This window comes from Salvia hispanica, chromosome 6, assembly GCF_029641045.1.
Source record: "Salvia hispanica isolate PSC_SH4W2 chromosome 6, Shi_PSC_v1, whole genome shotgun sequence".
Taxonomy (NCBI): Eukaryota; Viridiplantae; Streptophyta; class Magnoliopsida; order Lamiales; family Lamiaceae; genus Salvia; species Salvia hispanica.
The window spans coordinates 45,638,079-45,659,442 of record NC_142697.1 but is presented as its reverse complement, the minus strand read 5'-3'; the positions used below and the strand labels follow the sequence as shown (position 1 = coordinate 45,659,442).

The 21,364-nt window shown below is 36.6% G+C and overlaps 1 protein-coding gene and 1 pseudogene across 2 annotated transcripts; both read right to left on the bottom strand.

Moving 5' to 3' along the window:
- Positions 1–1,105: 1,105 nt before the first annotated feature.
- Positions 1,106–8,843, bottom strand: LOC148923927 (putative disease resistance protein RGA1). Its single transcript, XM_089061258.1, has 3 exons — positions 8,731–8,843; positions 6,440–6,516; positions 1,106–4,394 (listed from the first exon to the last, which is right to left on the bottom strand). The coding sequence occupies exon 3, from the start codon at positions 4,294–4,296 to the stop codon at positions 1,276–1,278; it is 3,021 nt and encodes a 1,006-aa protein (XP_088917384.1). The 5' UTR covers positions 4,297–4,394; positions 6,440–6,516; positions 8,731–8,843; the 3' UTR covers positions 1,106–1,275.
- A 4,109-nt stretch (positions 8,844–12,952) lies between these two features.
- On the bottom strand, positions 12,953–21,363 carry LOC125204793 (putative disease resistance protein RGA1; annotated as a pseudogene). The gene is made up of 2 exons (XR_016132825.1): positions 19,729–21,363; positions 12,953–14,299 (listed from the first exon to the last, which is right to left on the bottom strand). The product of XR_016132825.1 is annotated as a putative disease resistance protein RGA1 (transcript).
- Position 21,364: the final 1 nt, after the last annotated feature.

Sequence of the window (21,364 nt, the reverse complement as noted above, 5' to 3'; positions counted from 1 at the left end):
ATTTGGTTTTTCGGGTTCGGTTCGGTTTGGGCAAAAAATCGAACCAAAACCCGAATGCTCACCCCTAGGTAATTCATTGAAACTTGTTTAAGGTGTATTTTATTTACATGGACCATATTATTATTAATGGATCGCAGATTACTCTAACTTTATCTTACTCATATTTTATTATAAAACTATTATCTCAAGTGTTTTGACTGTTTTCCGGCACGTATTTGAAAAAAAATTAATAAATGGTTAAAATAGAGAACAAAGTAAAGTAAATAATAGAAATATGTAGATACAACCCTCTTCTATATTATTCTTTCTCTTAAAACTTTCTCCTCTCTTTAACTATTTATTATCATATTCGCAAAACAACGGCAAAAAAAAAAAAAATCAATAATTGGGATGGAGGGAGTATATAAAATTATGATTCACCTTCTATTATTTTTTTCACACTTTTCATTATATTTCCAAAAACTTGTGTCAAGTTAAACTGAGTCTATTATTCTTAGACGGAGGAAGTACTTATTTTTGTAATTTATTCATTTAATATAATACATTAATTTGTTGGCTTAGTATAACTATATAGTATATCGTATGCTACGAAATTAGATTAAGTTAATTTATGATAAGATCCGTATTTTAAAATATTCATATGTAAATAGACCGCACTGCACGGGTGTAAAACTAGTAGGAGTATGCGATAATGCGAGTCTTATTTTTATTTTATTTTTATAAAAAAGTTGTGTGGTCGTTGGTGATGTTACGTGAGTCGGTGCCGTATCGCTAACTTAGATCTCAACGTTTAGTGAACGTGTTAGTAATTAGGCGTTCCTATGAAGTGCGTTTATTCTCTTTGCATTGTTTTTTTCCTTCCATTTTTACCTTTTTGTTCTTGTACTTCAACACAATGCAATAATGGATCATTTTATATCGATATTTAAAGCAATCCAGTTTCACTACATGTATTCGGAGTGTGAGAGAGAAGATACACAGTTTTGAGTTACCAATCGGTTTAAGTAGCTCAATTATAAAAATATTATTTACACGATTGAAAGAAGCTATATAATCATATCATAAAAAGAAAAACAAAACCTAAACCTTGGAGATCACAGAACAATCACTCAAGGCCGGACCTCATTAAAACCTTCATGGCAAAAAACCCAAAGGGAAAAATACCATGAAGGAAAAAGAGTATCCGTCTAATAAAGTAGAAAATACATATCACAATCCCAAATTCAATCTCAAAAAAGGTAAACAAACAGAAAAGCATAGATATTTGCATTAGACCTATAGGCGAAGATGAAGTTGGGGATTATGTTGGGATATGGATCTCCAAGCTGAACCTTCCTTGTCCTTGTCCTCTCCATATGATTTTATCAGCTCTGATGAACCACTAGTGTACAACGTCCGCAAAGACGAGGAGGTCTTACGCAGGAGGCGATTCGGCAGCTTCTTCAAGCTAGTACACGATAGGATAAACAAGAATCTGAGACATGGCATGATGGAGATGGCCGCAGAGTCTTCTTCTTCTTCTTCCTCCTCCTCCGTTATGTCCTCCCACTCCTCCCATTTGTGGCAGGATACAAATGACAGGTGAAGGAGTTTAGGAAAAGCAACATATGAAGATTCTATTCCTAAAAACTCACGTCCAACCACCTTCAATTGCTCCGCTCCTTCAATATTGAGGCTTAACAAGAAAGGTAGTTTCCCCATAGCCGGCAATGATGACACCTCACTCAAATTTCTTAGCTCGATCTCTTTTATAAAGTTGAGGGGTGATGACATAAAATCCGGAAGCCTGGAGCCCTTATATCCCTCGATTTCCAGTTTGTTCAACTTGTGATGGGGCACGAGAGCTTCTACAACCTCCATCCACATTGATGATGATGATGATGATGATGACTGCTCCATTTCATTCATCCTACCCTTGAAAGATATTTGGAGTGATTCGAGTTTTTGAAGGAGTGTCTTTAAGTGTGCTTGTTGAGCATCCTCAACCAATTCCTCCATTTCACTCATACTACTACAGTAGATTTCCCATTCTAGATATCCAATAAGATGACAGTGTAATTTTTTCAGAAAACCCAACTTGTTGTATTCACTTCCTACTTTGAATGGATACAGTTTCAGTGTGTGGAGATTACTTAACTCACCTAATGCTTTAGGCAGACAGTTGATATCAGTGTGTTCAATATTCAATATTTGCAGTTCAACCAAACTGCAAATGCTCTCTGGTAACAAATTTAATTCCCTATTCCAACTTAAGTCAAGTAGTCTTAACTGAACCAAATTCTCAATTTCTTTCTGAATCTCTTTTAGAGAGCATTCCTGTAAGGAAAGAGAACGCAATTCAACCAAATTATACATGCTCTCCGGTAACTCCCTTAGTTCTGTATTATAGCTTAAGTCAAGTCGTCTTAACTGATCCAAATTCTTAATTTCTCGTGGAATCTCTGTTATCTTGCACTGTAATAAGAGAAGAGTTTGCAAGAAATAAAGCCTACATATGATTTCGAGGCCATCCTTTGACAATTGAATGTAACTACAATCCAACCATCTCAAGTGAATCAGTGTTGCCATTCCCACTTGAGGAAGTCTACCCTGAATTCTTAACACCCTAAGACTTTTCATGCAATCACAAACATGAAAAATTATGTCTCTTTTGTCAACAGGAGGTTTGCAGTCCCATGATAGACTCCGATATTTTTGGACATGAGAAACCAATGAAGAATCACAAACTTGACAACTACTTGTCTCCTTGTCATCATTCTTCCTAAGAAATAGAGCAAAATCATGTACTATATCATGCATTTTACACCATTCTATCTCATCCCCAGACTCACTTTTCTCAATGTCTTGAAACAAACAACGCATTGCTAAATTCTCCAAGTACTCTCGCCCTTTGAGATCCTGATCTGCACCGTTTTCACTAACAGAGCGCAGATAACCTTGCGCCATCCACTCTTCTATCAGAGTCTGTGCATGAATTCGGTGATCTTTAGGATAGACGGCACAGTATGAAAAACAACGCTTAAGAGCCGGAGACAATTCATTGTAGCTTAAAACCAAATGAGGAAAAAGCTTGACTTCCTCGTTATCCAATTCCCATATTTCACTCTTCTCTACATTTTCCCACCCTTTCAAACCCTTAAACTGCAAAAGTCTTCCCAAAACAACTGCAGCGAGAGGCAATCCCTTGCACTTGCTAGCTATTTTCCTGCCAACATCCTCAAACATTTCACATTCCTTCTCACTCTTTCCTTCAAGGGATGTGGCACGCAATAATAACCAGCACTCTTCAGGATTAAGCTCTTTCGGGTGATAGATATCATCGTATAAGGTACCCATCCTCTTAGCTACCCTTTCATTTCTCGTTGTCACCAAAATTTTACTTCCTGGTGCACCGTAGCCAAGATTGATTTTCAAGGGTTGCCATTTGTCTCTGTCTTCTGTCCAAACATCATCAAGAACGAGAAGAAACTTTTTTCCTGAAACAGATGCTTTTAGCTTTTGTAACACCGGGTCCAGTTGGTCGGCATCTGGAGAAATCTTCTCTGTTCCCACACTTTCAACAATATCTTTGGCAACCTTAGACACAATAAAGGGATCAGAGACACATACCCAAATTTTTAACCAATCCTTATCGAACTTAGGATCGTTAAAAATAAGTTGAGCTAGAGTCGTCTTTCCAAGTCCCCCCGTCCCAACTATAGACAGAATTTGGGCACCACCACCATTATGCATCAATTTGCTCACTATATCATTCTTCTTCCTCTGTATGTCCAACCCAAGAACTTTCTTCAAGTCAATCGAAGATGAGGTTGGTTGTCGGTGAGACTCGGGTGCAGGCAGAGAGATGACAAAATTAAAATTATCCTTCTCCTTTGAGATCTGATCAAGCGTGGCGTTCATATTTTCTATTTTCTTGGCAATATCATGACGAACAGAAATTTCGTTGAAAGATAAACACGAACATGGGATGAATAAGCAGCTTATCTTTTGCTGAGGCTTGGGCTCAGCAAAATCTTCCGTATTACGTTTGAGAAGAGAGTAGTAGTTCCATTCATCCAAAATGTCGTCCATCTCATAAGTTGTGTTTTCGAGCTCCTTCAACCAACTTTTGACGAGTGGATCATTCACTGCTTTCTTTTCTGCATCATCCAACACCTTTCTGATCGCATTGAGCTTCTTGGAAAGATTTTGAAGCTCCTTCTTCACGCCTTTCACCAAATTAACTTCATACTGAATCTTGTCTTTTATCATAGTTGCAACACTCTCCACCACTGCTGAAACTATAGCATCTGCCATTTTTTATGCGATTTGGAGCTGCTCTTTTTTCGCTTTATTTATGGTGGAAAGTATTGGATTTAGATAAGTGACACTTCAACTATTGGTTCACTCTTCACCTGTATGTGGGACAAACATTCAATCCTTTTTTCGTTTTAATTAATACTATAATTGAATTCATATGTTTCTTATAACCTATACTTTTACATTTTTGACATTTTCTCCATGGTCGGAAAGTTATGTTACAAAAAAAAAACGGTAAGAAAATGAATGAATCGACGGAGAAGTTTTTGTGTGTAGCTTATAGAGAAGATCAAGAACATTTTGAACAAGTATTTCTTTGGAAAAATATCTAGAACATTATATATCCAAGAAGTTCGGAGAAAAGATAAACTTAGTTTCATAGGATTTACAAGAATTTATAAAAGAGATGAAAAGGAGTGAAATCAAGCTCAGGTGAAGAAAGAAGGTTGGAGGTGCTAGAAATTGAGGGGAGGTTGACAAGCAACATGTGGAGTTTCAATGATAACAAGACATAGTCCTTGGCATACAAAAGTGGATCAAGATCTGACAAGGCTGAGTCAACAACTAGAAAAGATTTCCAAGCTCAAAGATCAAACAAAACACGAAACCAAAATGCCAAGTAGGGCAATATTGCAATAGTTGAAAATGGATTGATTTAGAGAATCGGCCTCTCATGAAGGATCATGTTCCCGAAGAGCTCAGTATTAAATCTACGAAAGAGTTGGTCTATGAGACGTTGAGGATTCCGCGACATTAAGTGAACATAATTGAATGGATTTTGCGCGCACTAAGGTGGTGTTCGGTTAGCAAGGTAAAATAATACCAAGATATAATCTAAGATTGAGTTGTGAGATTATTTTAGTCATAGGGGGTTATCTATGACTAATTATCCCATGATTATCCATCTAGGATTGAGTTGAGGGACTTAATCTCACGAACCAAACACACTATTAATTTAATCCGGGATACAATCTTACAAATCAAACACCCCTAAATGAACAAGAGTTGGTCTATGAGACATCCAACATTGTGGGGTTTGAGGATTCCACGACGTTAAATGAACATAATTGAATCAAGTCCAAGTAAAGAAAGAAAGCTAGATCGGCTAGAAACAAAGGAGAAGGTTCATGAAACACGAGGAAAAAAACGCTAAAATTGAAATAGAGCAAGAGTTTGATGTTAGAGATGATTTAAGGGAAGCATGGAGTCTTCGGATGATGATCATGCAAGAAATGACAAGTCTGAGTGAATCGGTGAAGTAAAAAGGATTTTGGACAATGGAGAAGGGCTTTAGAAATCACCAAGCAAAATGACAGGTACGTCGATATTGCTTGCAATAGTTGAAGAAAGAAGATTTAGATAAGTAGTCTCAATGTGTCAATATATGTCTTATGAGTTAACACTAATTACTATACAAAACAAGATGAGTGGGATTATGCCATGTGGATAATCGAGGGAACATGTTGAGAAGAAGCTGAATTAAGCTCAAGTGAAACAAGATCATCGTCAAGTCAATGTGGAACAAAGGAATGAGTTTAGTGTTTACTCACTCTCTTAAAAGGCCCAATAAGGGACGCGAAGGGTTATCCACACTTATATAGATGAGACAAGATCATCGTAAAGTCGATGTGGAACAAAGAGATTTTTCACAAGAAGTTTCCATAAACACTAGGAAATAACAATGAAATTGAAATAGAGCAAGAGTTGGATCGTAGAGATGATTCAGGTGAAGCACAGAGTCCTCGCCATGACGATGGTCATGCAAGAAATGAGTGAATTCGAAAAGATTTTGTGGGCCGAAAATTATGAAACCAGTGGACTGGCTAGTTGGTGATTTCGGGCTTAGCCCAAAATCACCATCAACGGTCTGAACCAGTGTTCGATCTGGCCGGACCATTCATGTTGGTTCAGCAATGAATCACTACCATCTATCAAACCGCGCCTAATTATCAAACTGTCCTCTATTTTGGAATAATCTGACCTAAAATATCTTAAAACGTACTATGTTCTAGTTCTGATTATGTTTTGTCTTATCTATGTTCTTGTCCCTAGATATTAAACTAAACAACGACAAGCAAATTGAGTAACCAATAAGCAATTTAGAACAATGAAATGCTGAAAAAGATAGAGCGCGACTGACCTGCACAGCTGGTAGCTACTATGGTTGTCGATGGCAGGCGGCGACAAACGGGCAGTAGCCTCACGTTCCGATTTGATCTATGAGGTACATCATACATGGGACGTTTGAAGTCCAAAAAGAAGTAATTACTTAGAATTGTGAGTTAGGTACCTAGAACGAAATTGTACAATAGTTTGGGTAATAAATAGTTGGCATTTCCGGTTACGGTTTCAAGCCCGGGTTGACCGGTCTGATTTAAGGTTGAATTATTGAATCTATACATATATAAAAGGCGAGTTTTAGTCTTCTTTTAAAATATTTATAAATTGTATCCTCATTTTAGAATATTTATAAATTATGGGATCAATTTGAATATTTATGAAATAACTAGGACATTCCAACATTAATTGAGAATGATTAATTGTAAATACAATTTTAAAATCATATACTACCGTTTTATCTTAAGTGTAGTCATACTTTATAACTAAAAACCGTTAATTGATTAGTGAACCTATAAATTTAGAGTTAATATATTGAAAGGTCAATTAATAAAATGCTAGGTCGTGGACTTTTAATATATAAGAATAAAACGTCTGATTCCGTAAACTTAAATACTAATTGAAAATGAGGTGTAATTATGCAAATTATTAATTTGTAACCGCTATATTTATGATTCTTTTCCAATACTTTATATCTATAAATATGTATCAATTGCAAGATTTTATTTCATTTCTTCAATTTCTCTCCTTACTCCATCACAAATTGTTGGCAAAAATAAAAATTTGTTCACATCATGAAATTCACATTCCTTACCAATCTACGGCCAGTAATTTGAGTGAGGTGTGTGGTGTTTATAAATTCATTGTGGATAAACTAATGTAATATCATTGGAGTGTGTGTTCAACGATCAGATGGTATTCGTGTCTTTGCACAGCTTATTGCGATTTTTTTAGTCATTTACCAAAACTAAAATCATACTACATTGTTTATTTTTTTTTATGCAGGGAACAAGGATTCAAGACACGGTTCCAAGGAATTTACGTAATATTTTCAACTTTTATTCTTTTAATACGTATAATTTGCTAGGTTATAATTTGTTCTTCGTTCTCTTGTCTCATTATATCACCAATTTTCAGCAAAAAGAAGAATTTTCATCGGTATGGTTATTACTCTTTACCTATAGTAGTACATTTATATAATATTATTTTATTTCGGTAATGTTAGTTCATATTTAAGGTTTTCTCAGTATTAGTTTGTTTTATTTTTTAAAATTTTGTTTTAATTTTTCCGTTCATGCTATAATAGTTCTTTTTGTACATATTAGAAATTGCATAAGCTTCTGACTATCTATATTATTTTTAAGCTACAAATTTACACATTTGTCCTCAACTTCGTCACTCTATAGTTTCAATGGCAAGAAAATACCTAAAACAACGAAATGACAAAAGGAAGCAAAGAAGATGAAGATCATAAACTATCACCTTTGTTTTCGCGCATATGCATAAATCATTAATTTGGAGATTAAGGTGGAAAAAAAGTCTGGGTTGAGTCAGCGAGATATTGGAGTTTTTGTTTTATTTATATTTGTTCTATTTTGCTATTCTTATTATTGTACAATTAAGGTTGTTCACATATACTAAGTTTTTTCATGTCTTACGAACTATTGTTTTATTGTTCTAATATTTATATGTGTGTGTTTTTTAAATTTGTACATCATTTTATCTTTTAATGATGATATTATTGTCCTCATTATACTTTTTAGTTGTGTATTAAATATTTTATACCAATCAATAGTATTTTAGTATTGAAGTATGTTTGTTGTAACGATGATATTTTCTCCACTGTAGAAACCTAAAAGTGTCGTAATTAACAAATATTTTTATGTTGGTTTAGTTTAGAATTTATTTAATTTTATATGTATAATTATTTAACATGGGTACTATATTTTTTTATCTTCTAATCTTATGTAATGATATTATTTTTTATTTTATTTAGTTTATTCACAGTGTCTAATTAATAGAACAAAAATATTATGTGTCGCGCATAGCGCGTGGGCTAACACTAGTTATTATAAAGTACTACTACTATCATTGAATTATTCAACACTAATTACTATACAAAACAACATTAATTAATAAGCAATTGAATTACCAAAATTCTTGCACCTACACTCATATCATATGGTTATACCTAAGGCTCCAAATATAAATCTTTAATAGTACTATTAAACATGATTATTATAAATTCAGTACAAATAAAATTTATGAACAATAAATCAAGATTGAAAAGAGCAATGAGAGAGCGCGACATACCTTCACGTCTGGCAAGTGGCAGCTACTATGGTTGTGTGGCGGCCGACCAACGGTGACAACGAGCGGGAGGCGCTGCTGCGGACGACGAGTATGCTTTGGTGCTGCTTTATTTAGGTAAAATCTTTGCGTTAGGCAAATTTAGAGAGTAAGTTTAAGGGTTGATTAAATAGGGACTCTGCCATCTACTTGAAATTTTATAATGCAGTGCAGCTTGGAAACAACTCATCAACATTAATTAGTTAGATACTTATATTGAACAAGTAGCCTAAATCAAATTTAATCACATGGCCACATGTTTCATTTGTCAACGCTTTCATCAAATTAATTACTAGTAAAGTATGCCTAGTGCACATATAAATCTCGAATAATAAATTTTAAGTTACTCTGCGCATATAAACATCATTCTAGTTTTTAATAATTAGTTGGTATTGTTTCTTTTATACTGTTGTTTCCAAATTTCCAAAATTTAATTAAAAGCGAATGAATCTTGGACAGTTGGTGACCAGCTCTAATACCATGATAGAAATTTATGGATATTATCCTAAATCAATTAGTATTAGGAAGAGTGTCCCATTAAAATTATATATAGTTTATATTTGTATATTTTTGGAGGTATTATCGTTGAATTTTAATAAATTAATAGAGTCAAAACTAATTCGGAAATAGACTTTGAGGGTTAGGTGTTATGACAACGACCTTTTGGCACCAAGTCATCATGTGGTTGTTACAATTAATTTAACTGAGTCCGAAACCAAGTCATCAACATTAATTAATTTAACTTGAGCATCATTAGACATTAATCATATTTTATTGATTTGGTAGTTAAACTTTAATTTGGTCACATGCTCACATGTTTTATTTGTCAACGCCTTAATAAGTTTGGCTACAATTAAACATAAGTAATTAAAATAGTCTAGTCTCGACTGATTATTGTAAAAGTGAGTATTCAGTTAGTCGATTTTTGCAGCGGAATGGAATAATTGGTTATTAGACATGATGGAGAATGAAGCATTGGGCATACCTGTCCTAAAGTTTAAGAGACTTCAAATAATAATAAGATTAAAATTTTAAATTGATCTCTTATATTTGTTCTAAAAAATAAAAATTAGTCTTAAATAATATGTTTTGGTATATATTTAACTGTCTCATAAAATATTAATGATCAATTAAATTTTGAAGTTAAAGTGTGTGTTAGCTTCTGGTCCTAGACAATTTATTTTGTTCTATTAATTTAACTCATTATTTAGCTCAAAACACGATTGACCGTTAAATTTTTACGAAACCATTAAATATTAATCAAAATATATTATCCAGGATCAAAAGCTATTACACTTAATATAGGACCAATTATTTTCGTCAAACATACGAGACTGATTTTAGACTTTAATGGAATAATAATATTAAAATTCTAGGTTACGTTCAGAGCATTCACATTGGATATCCTCGCGGGATATTGCTCTTGAAACTGTTATGTGGGTTGAATTAATATCGTTAACAGGCCCATATAGTTGGGCTGTTTTTGATATCACTGTTATGTGGGTTGAATTAATATTGTTAACAGGCCCATATAGTTGGGCTGTTTTTGATATCGCTAGCTAAGATTTGCATCTATAAAAATTAATTGGGCTTTCTAAGCTAGCCCAAGTTCTGTGATTAGACTAAGAACAATATATGCATAGATGGTGAATATTTTATTTAGAATACTAGCTCACTTCCACTTAATTCAACTCATCCATTTATTATTGATGTTAGGGGTTAGGATTCCTGCTAAGTAAGTAACTTAAGGATTGTCATAAACTTTTGTCTATTTTGTAGTAATTGTCATAAAGATTGTTGAGATAGGTTACAGACCAACTCTCCAGTTCCCCCTGATGAATCTTGAGTTTCTTTATATTGGGGATTCTTTTTAACACCTTTTTGCAAAAAAAAAAAGTAATCACTTACAATGGAACAAAAAATATCAATCTCTTATAACTGGTCGAGGGAGTAGTAAATAAATAATAATCCTAAGTCATACTATTTGACGAAGTGATACAAAAATATTTTATTTAAACTTTAATAAATATGTTAGAATTTATTATAACTTCTATTGAAATATGTTTGAATGTATTGTATAGATCATCATCGTGTCCAGACATTGCCAAGGTAAACAACTATTATAGGCAATCGATTTTAATAACACTCTACAATATACTGGTTCCATTTGTGTGAGCCCAACTCAGATTGGCCCAGCACTTTAGGCCTTATTTCAATATTGTTTGTGTTTAAAAGAAAGGCGATCACATGTTGATTTCTTCTTTTATTCAATTATTATTGTAGGACCCACGTGAAATTTTGATTTTATTAATCTTTTCATGATGAAAATTTCCAAGTATAGTTCACATATAAGGGCGGGAAGCTTGAAATGCTAGCTTCGGCAAAGTGAAACTTGCATGTTTCTAAATTTAGATGTTAAATTGTTTAAGGTGTATTTTATTTACATGGACACATTATTGATAATTATTTTTAAGATGGATATTCCACTTTTCTTGAATTAATAATTCATATGTTTATCATTAGATGTTTTTATTTTAGTATCTTGTGATGTTCATAGTAAAATATTCCATCCTATTTTTACTATTTATGATAGATGAACTTCATTCTACTTCTTATACTCACATTCACTCTAAAATTCATACATAAAAGTGAGAATCGTAGTATTTAATTTCATGTGTCATTTTTCACAAGTATTCAACTAACTATTTTTTAAATTTATAACAAGTTAAACAGAATATTTAGTGGTGGACGGAAAAAAAGTAAGGTTAATAAATGTCATGACATGTACAATAACTAGACCAGGTTGATTTTTAATTGTGAAGGGAAGATATAAGCCATGCAACAAATTATTGCCTTGAGATGAATCCATTTCCTAAAATGAGCAAGAAATATCAAAATAAAGGGTCCAAATGATAAAACACAAATTGAAATTTAATAGAGAGGCACTAATAGTCCTTGGCTCCAATTCCCAAAACTGCCCCTCATTGTTTTGGATTTAATGATACATCAATTTTACAATCATAATATTTACATGTTAACTTAGATGGAATTTTTGTGGTCCTTCCAAATAATTTAATGAGGCTTTTTAATAAGTGAGGTATCTAAGCAGCAACTATTTCTTTTTTCATGGAATCATAACGAAAATGTAACCTGCAAAATTTTGATTGGTTTGAAAAGTATGTTTCGATATTAAACGAAATTTTTGTTACTAAATGCATAGGGGTATTATTGAATTTATAGTGGGAGTTGGGCTGAAAATATAATGTTCAGAAGGCTATTGGCCCAAACTAGGAATCAGGCCCATTTAGGACATAACCCATTATTGATAGGGGCTTCTTAGCTAATCACTTAAGTCTCAACGAAAATAACTCACTTTCATTTTCTGGTTTATTCCAACTAAAGCGACGTATTACGAAAAATAGAAAAACATTTATCAATGTTTTATTCTCTTTCCATATAACACATAATAAAACATAACACAACTCTGCATAAAATCTCATGTCGCCCTAAAATAGTCACTTTTTTGGGACGAAGGAATACATACTACATTCTTTGGTACCGTTGGATTTAATAATAAGCTTTACAAGTTTTAACAAAAAAAAGTTAGAGTAATATATGAAAGATAAAAAAAGAAATTTAATAAAAATATAAAATGAGTAATTTTTATATATAACCTAAAATGTAAAAAAAAAAAAAAAAAAAACTACTGGATTAATTATGGATAATATTATATTTTAGAGTTAATTTATGAAAAATAGTAGTAACATAAAAAAAATCTAAAAATTTAAAATATTTTATAAACTGATCACATATACAAATTGAAACATTGCAATCCTATAACTGTAAAAAGCATCTATAAGTGTTTTCACACTTCTATCAGTTATTAATTTCGAATTTAGTGTAAATATCAAAATTTAATACAATTCATTTTTTGAAAAATAGGTGTCCACGGTACAATTTTAGGAACACGTGTCAATATCTCTACATGACTTCTTACAAGGAAGTTTTATGGAGTACTATAATATTGTTAAATTATTATATAAAACTTTTTTCAAAATGTGGAGTCTTCTTCTTCATCAAAAACTATGATCACATCTCTAAAAAAAATTTATATCTACATTTGAATCAAATGATTTGATTCGGCCCCTTTTACCTTCAAATTTCCATGATTTATTTTTCTACAGTATTAATTTGGGAAAGGCTATCAAATAAAGCACCATGAAGGAAAAAGAGTATCCGTCTAATAAAGCAAAAAATAATTATCACAATCCCAAATTCAAGCTCGAAAAAGGCAAACAAACAGAAAAGTATAAATATTAGCATTAGACCTATTGTTGAAGTTGAAGTTGGGGATTATGTTGGGATATGGATCTCCAAGCTGAACCTTCCTTATCCTCTCCGTATGTTTTTATCAGCTCTGATGAATTCCAAATATACAACTCCAGCAAAGACGAGGAGACCTTACGCAGGAGGCGATGCGGCAGCTTCTTCAAACTCACACATGACTTGATAGTCAAGACTGTGAGACATGGCATGATGGAGATGGCAGCAGATTCTTCTTCTTCCTCCGTTATGTCCTCCCACTCCTCCCATTTGGAGGACCATCCAAATTCCAGTTTGTTGAGTTTAGGAAATGCAACAACAACATCATCACATGAAGAAGATTCTATTCCTAAAAACTCCCTTCCGACAAACATCAATTGCTTGACACCAGTAATTTCAAGAAATTCCAAGAAAGGTAGTTTCCCCATAGCCGGCAATGATGACACCTCACTCAAATGCCGCAGGCGAATCTGTTTTATAAAGTTGAGGGATGATGACATAAAATGCGGAAGCCTTGAGCCCTTATATCCACTGATTACCAATTCATTCAACTTGTAATGGGGTAGGAGAGCTTCTACTACCTCCATCCATATTGACGATGATGAAAATGATGACTGCTCCATTTCGTCCATCATGCCCCGTAAGGATATTTCGAGTATTTCAAGTTTTTGGAGGAGTGTCTTCAATTGTTCTTGTCGAGCATCCTCAACCAATTCCTCCATTTCACTCATACTACTCCAGTAGATTCCCAATTCTAGAGATCCAGTGAGATGGCGGTGTAATTTTTTCAGAAAACCCAACTTGTGGTATTGACTTCCTACTTTAAATTCGCACAATTCCAGTGTGCGGAGATTACTTAACTCACCTAATGCTTCCGGCAAGCACTTGATAGGAGTGCTTTTAATCATCAAGATTTGCAGTTCAACCAAACTACTAATGCTCTCTGGTAACTCCCAAATTCCCAATTTCTCGTGGAATCTCGGATAGGTCGCATGATAATAAGAGAAGGGTTTGCAAGAAATAAAGCTTACATATGATTCCAAGGCCATCCTTTGACAGGACAGACCGACTTAAATCCAACCATCTCAAGTGAATCAGCGTTTCCATTCCCACTGGAGGAAGTCCATCCCGAGTTCTTAACACCCTAACACTTTTCATGCAATCACAAACTTGACTAATTCTGTCTCTTTCATCAAAAGGAGGTTTGTATGTTTAAAAAAGAGAGAAGAGATTGGAGTAGAATACTTTCTGTCGTGTATTATTTCTGTTCATTCTTCTCCTTGATATAGGATTCAATACAATGTATTTTAGGTAAAGAATAACCTATTTCTAGACTAAATGATAATGTATCAGTTACAATATTTTCTCCTAATTTTCTTCTTTCTTCACTTGGTAATTGCTTGAATTTGGGATATTTGACACTCCCCCTCAAGTTGAGCAACGGCATCTCCGATACTCAACTTGCTCAAGACTTCTTTGAACAATTTAGGGTTCACTGCCTTTGTGAGTATATCGGCCAATTGATCTTCTGACCTTACAAATGGTAGTTCCACGATGCCTCCTTCAATCTTCTCTTTGATAAAATGACGATCAACTTCCACATGTTTAGTCCTATCATGTTGGACTGGATTTTCAGATATACTTATGGCTGCTTTGTTGTCACAAAATAATTGACTTTTTTGAGTAGGTGGAAATCCTATTTCTGTAAGTAGACGCCTTAACCACAATATCTCAGTCAATCCACTCTTGATTCCGCGATATTCAGCTTCTGCACTTGATAAAGCTACCACCTTCTGTTTTTTACTTTTCCAAGTGACTAAGTTACCTCCAACAAAGGTGAAGTATCCTCCAGTAGATTTTCGATCTATAGGATTACTTGCCCAGTCTGCATCAGTATACCCATCAATCTCCAGATCGTCATTTTTGCTTAGCAATACTCCATGGCCAGTCGTCCCTTTCAGATAACGAACTATCCTTAATGCAACATCCATATGATTTGTTTGAGGTCGGTGCATGAACTGACTTATAACTCCAACTGCATATGCAATATCACAAGGTCTTGTGTGTGCAAGATAGATCAACTTACCCACAAGACGTTGATACTCCCCTCGATCAGCCAGCTCTGCATTATCCTCGAACTTCAATCCATGATTCACCATGATCGGAACATCTGATGGTTTGCAATCCAATAGCCCAGTTTCTGTTAGGAGATCAAGAACGTACTTCTTCTGTCGGAGGAATATCCCTTTTTTGGAGCGCAGTACTTCGATTCCAAGAAAGTATTTCAATTGTCCAAGGTCCTTCATCTCAAACTCTTGAAACAGGTTCATCTTCAGACTCTCGATTTCTTCCTTATCATTTCCTGTTATGATCATGTCATCCACATATATGATCAGACATGCCACTTGATCACCATTTCTTTTAATGAATAATGTGTGGTCTGAATGGCTCTGAGTATAGCCATATTTTAGCATCGCTTGTGCAAATCTTCCAAACCAAACTCGCGGTGACTGCTTCAAACCATATAATGTTTTCTTCAACTTACACACCTGTCCTTCTCCAAACATTCCAGAATATCCTGGAGGGACCTCCATGTATACTTCCTCATTCTTTTTCAGTTCTCCATGCAGGAAGGCGTTCGTCACATCGAACTGGTGAAGCGGCCATTCTTTGCACGCTGCTATAGAGAGTAGAGTTCTGACAGTGTTCATCTTTGGTACTGGGGAGAATGTTTCCTCGTAGTCAATCCCGTAAGTCTGTGTGTACCCCTTTGCCACCAATCGGGCTTTGTATCTCTCAATTGAACCGTCTGCTCGACGCTTAATGGTAAAGATCCAACGGCATCCAACTGGCTTCTTTCCTTCAGGTAGCTTGCAGTTTTCCCAAGTATTGTTTCTCAGTAGTGCATCCATCTCTTTTTTCATGGCTTCCCGCCAGTGCTTATGCTTCATGGCCTCCTCAACTGTTTGAGGTATATCTATTTCCTCATACAAGGCAGTCTCGAAGGCTCGAGCCATCTCAGTGAGTTGTCCCTCCATGAGATTTGCTACAGAGTATCTCGTCTTTGGACCTCGCCAGTCAGGTGAATATCTTCTTGGTGGTACCCCTCTTGTACTTCTCAGTGGCATCTCAAATGGCCTTCCACTGCATTCTGGGCTCTCTGGAGGAGTCTCAGTTTCCTGTCTGCAATGGTCAGTATCAAGTGTAGGAATACCATTGTCAGTGTTACTAACCTCAGGAATCACAGGCGAAGACAATGGTTGAACAGTGTCACCAGACTCATGAGGTTGTACATGGGACTCTGTGGACGGCTCGGTGGTACTGCAGCTCGCATCTTCTGTTGGACCAATTTCAGTCACTAGGTTCGGCAATGGCATGCTTAGATTTGGTTCCAGATATGGAGTAGGATCCCAACTTAGTGGGTCACTGATTGGTTGAGAATGTGTTTCCTCCCCCTGACTGCTAAGTTGGGTGTAAAAATACTCAGCTTCAACAAAATCACAGTTTAAGGTGACAAAAAGGCGTTTGGATTTTGGATCATAGCACCTGTAGCCTTTCTGGTTTTTACCGTATCCCAAGAAAACACATTTTATGGAACATGGGGAGAATTTTGATCGGTCTTGTTTTGGTATGTGGACGAATACAGAGCATCCGAACACTCTTGGTTCGAGGGTGAGGGGTGGAGGTATTTTGTTTAGAGTGGTGAAGATGTCTAAAGGTGTTTTGAAGTTTAGGATGTGAGTGGGGAGACGATTTAAGAGGTACACAGCAGTGGATAGGGCTTCGGGCCAAAAAGTTCTTGGGACATGGGAATCGAGTAGTAGAGCTCTAGTCATTTCTAGGAGTTTCCTATTCTTCCATTCTGCTACCCCATTTTGTTCAGGAGTGTGTGGACAGGTTGTTTGATGTACTAATCCCTTTTCAGAAAAGAAACTTTGCATCCTAGCATTTACAAACTCTCCTCCATTGTCTGATCTAAGTGTTTGGATTTGCCCATTGTATTGTGTTTGCACAAAAGTATAGAAGAGAGTAAATTTTTCAAAAACTTCAGATTTAGATTTTAAAAAATATATCCAAGTCATGCGTGTGCAATCATCAATAAACAAGAGGAAATATTTAAACCCATGACTACCCAAAACAGGAGCAGGACCCCAAACATCAGAATGTATTAAAGAGAAAGCAGTTTGGACACGAGAATTATTTAACTTATAAGAATGTCTGTGGCTTTTTGCCAAAAAACAAGTGTCACAATGGAAAGAGAAATGATTGCTGGCTAACTTAGGGAAAAGCATTTTTAAATATCCTATGGAAGGATGTCCTAACCGGCGATGCCAAAGTCGACCCTGAGCCTCAGTCGGTCCGTGAGTCAGCATCGCAGTACCGTGTTGAGCCATCCTATCCACATAGTACAATCCTCGATGTTCAGTGCCATGCCCAACTATCGTCCCCGTCTTGATATCCTGTAAAACACAGAAGTTTGGCTGCATTAGTAGGTTGCACTTCAATTCACGGGTTACATGACTAACAGATAATAATTTATGAGCCAGAGTAGGAACATATAGACAATTAGAAATCTCTAGTGTAGGAGAGATTTTAATTGTTCCAGCTCCCTGGACAGGAATCAGATGTCCATTTGCAGTTTGAACGAATTTCTTCCGGGAGGTCGTGACATCCAAGAAATCCGATGCTTCAAAGGACATAGTGTCTGTAGCACCACAATCAAAGATCCATTGGGAATCCTTTTTCAACTTCTCAAGTGTAGATGTATTTGCCAAGGCCTGAAATTTATTCTCACAGACAATATTGGGCGAAAATTGTAAATTTGAAGAATTATCTGGGCTTGTGTGACAAAACATGGAACTTGAGGGAAGAAAATCGGATTTTCTGGAGTTTTGGGGCTGATTCGCATTATGTGGCACTGTGTGGGGTATGTTTTGCAAAAAATGGGTTTGACTGGGGTCTAAATGCAAGGGTTGACTGGGGTGGGGTATTTTTTGTAATAATGGGATAGCTTTGGGGTTGCTGCAGTTAGTATTTTTTGGTGGGGTGCAATTTGTATATTTGCAAAGTTTGGAGGATTAAAATGAAAGGTCTCATTACCTCCTTCACAAACCCAATTTGCCGCCTGTGCAAAAGCAATTTCCTCCACACCTGATTTCTCGCCGCCACCGCTAGCCTCCTTGCCGTGAGCTGTGCCGCCGCCGGAGTTGCCCGCTGTTCGAACAGCTTCGGTAGCCCGGTCTGCCACTGTAACCGCCGCTCTGCCCGTCCGATTCACAGCCGCGCGTGCCGCCCTTTGTTTCTTCATGTCGTCCCACCACTCCGGGTAGCCGACGAGGAGGAAGCACCTTTCTTTAGTGTGCTTCTTCCCTCCACAGTGTGAGCACACCAACCGGCTCCGGTCATCGTCTGATCTGCGGTTCCATGGCCGATTTGGGGCTGGGTTTTGTGTCCCGGGGCGGCTGCGGTTCGTGGCGGCAAGGCCGGTGCCGATTGTCTGGTGTTGCGCCTCCTTAGGGAGGCTGCCTCCCATAATTTGCTCATTTGTCGCCTCCCGACGGACGATTCCATACGCCACACGCGCCGAGGGTAAAGGATCCCTTCGGATTATATCTTTTTTGACAGCTTCGTATCTATCGTCCAACGCCGTGATGAATTGGTATAATCGTTGCTTTTGAACAATTTTTTTGTACCTTTCTATGGCTGTGACAGCTTCTCCTTCCATTGGGTTAGGGTCGTGGCGATCGATGGATATCCATAGTTTCTGCAATCTATTCCATAGGGCTTCCAACGAAAGTCCTTCTTGTTTGATGACTTCGGTTTGTCGGTGCAAGTCATACACTTGGAACGGATCTGTCCCACTCCCATATGTGATAGCAAGACCATCCCATAAGTCTTTTGCCGTCGCATATTGGGATACTTCATTCACCAAATCGCCTTGGATATTGTTGATGATCAATTGAACACACAATGGTCGCGTTGTTGCCACTGTTGGTAAGTAGGGTCGGATCGGAGGGGGGGTTCAGACACTCCATCAATGTGAGAAGTTAGTCCTTTTCCTCCGATTGCTCGATCCATAAGGTCGGCCCAGAGGGGATAATTTTCCCCATCCAGTTTGGTTTGGACGACAATATCTCCAAGAGATTCGGGATGATGATTCTTTGGTGGTGGTGGTGGGTTGTGATTGCTCGGTATTGAGCCAAAACTGAGCCTTAGGAACTCCGCAAATTGAGCGGCGAGTTCTGGCGAAAACATGGGCGAATTTTGGCTTGATGTTTCCGTCGTTTTTTTTGGTGTTTCGGTGTCAGATTTCTCTGAATCTGACATGGTTTCTGATTTATGCAGGTGCAAAAAATAAGGTCGAGAAAGGTTTATGGACTGTGATGAAATTTTCGTGAGTCCTTACCCGCTCGTGATACCATGTTTAAAAAAGAGAGAAGAGATTGGAGTAGAATACTTTCTGTCGTGTATTATTTCTGTTCATTCTTCTCCTTGATATAGGATTCAATACAATGTATTTTAGGTAAAGAATAACCTATTTCTAGACTAAATGATAATGTATCAGTTACAATATTTTCTCCTAATTTTCTTCTTTCTTCACTTGGTAATTGCTTGACTTTGGGATATTTGACATTGTAGTCCAACGATAGACTCCGATATTCTTGGACATTAGAAGCCAATGAAGGATCACAAACTTGACAACTTCTCTCCTTGTCATCATTCTTCCTAAGAAATAGAGCAAAATCATGTACTATATCATGCATTTTACACCATTCTATCTGCTCTCCCGACTTACTTTTCTCAATGTCTTGAAACAAACAACGCATTGCTAAATTTCTCAAGTTCTCTCGACCTTTGAGTTCTACTGCACAATTTCCACTATTAGAGCCAAGATAACCTTGCGCCATCCACTCTTCTATCAGAGTCTCCGCATGAATTTTGTAATCTTTAGGATAGACGGCACAATATGAAAAACAACGCTTAAGAGCCGGGGACAAATCATTGTAGCTTAAAACCAAATGAGGAAAAAGATCTACTTCGGCATTCTCCAACTGCCATATTTCACTCTTCTCTACGTGTTCCCACCCTTCCAAATCCTTGAACTGCAAAAGTCTTCCTAAAACAACTGCAGCAAGAGGTAATCCCTTGCATTTGCTAGCTATTTTCTTGCCCACATCCACAAATTTTACACATTCATTCTCACTCTTTCCTTCAAGGGATATGGCACGCATTAATGACCAACACTCTTCAGGATTAAGCTCTTTCGGGTGATAGATATCATCATCTGAGGTACCCATCCTTTTAGCTACCCTTTCATTTCTCGTTGTCACCAAAATTTTACTTCCTGGTGCACCATATTCGAGATTGAATTTAAGGGGCTGCCATTTGTCTCTGTCTTCTGACCAAACGTCATCAAGGACGAGAAGAAACTTTTTTCCTAAAACAGATGCTTTTAATTTTTGTAACACCACTTCTAGTTGGTCGGCATCTGGAGGAATCGTCTCTGTTCCCACACTTTTAACAATATCTTTGGCAACCATAGACACAATAAAGGGATCAGAGACACATACCCAAATTTTTAACCAATCATTTGTATTGAACTGAGGATCGTTAAAAATTAGTTGAGCTAGTGTCGTCTTCCCAAGTCCCCCCGTCCCGACTATAGACAGAATTTGGGTACAATCATCGTCACGCCTCAGTTTTCTCACTATATCATTCTTCTTGCTCACTATGTCCAATCCAAGAACTTTCTTCAAGTCAATCGAAGATGTGGATTGTTCTCGCTGAGACTCGGGCACCGGCAGGGGATGAGTTACGGGCAGAGACATGGCAAATTTAAAACCATGTTTCTCTATTAAGATCTGATCAAGCATGGCGTTCACATTTTCTATTTTCTTGGCAATATCACGACGAAAAGGAATTCCCTTGAAACCTAAACATGAAGATGGGATGAAGGAGCATCCTATCTTTTGCTCAGGCTCAGGCTCAGCAAAATCTTCCATCTTACGTTTGAGAAGAGAGTAGTTCCATTCATCCAAAATGTCATCCATCACGTAAGTTGTGTTTTCAAGCTCCTTCAACCAACTTTTGACGAGTGGATCGTTCACTGCTTTCTTTTCTGCATCATCCAACACTTTTCTGATCGTATTGAGCTTCTTGGAAAGATTGAGAAGCTCCTTCTTCACGCCTTTCACCAAATTAACTTCATACCGAATCTTGTCTTTTATCATAGTTGCAACACTCCACCACGGCTGAAACTATAGCATCTGTCATT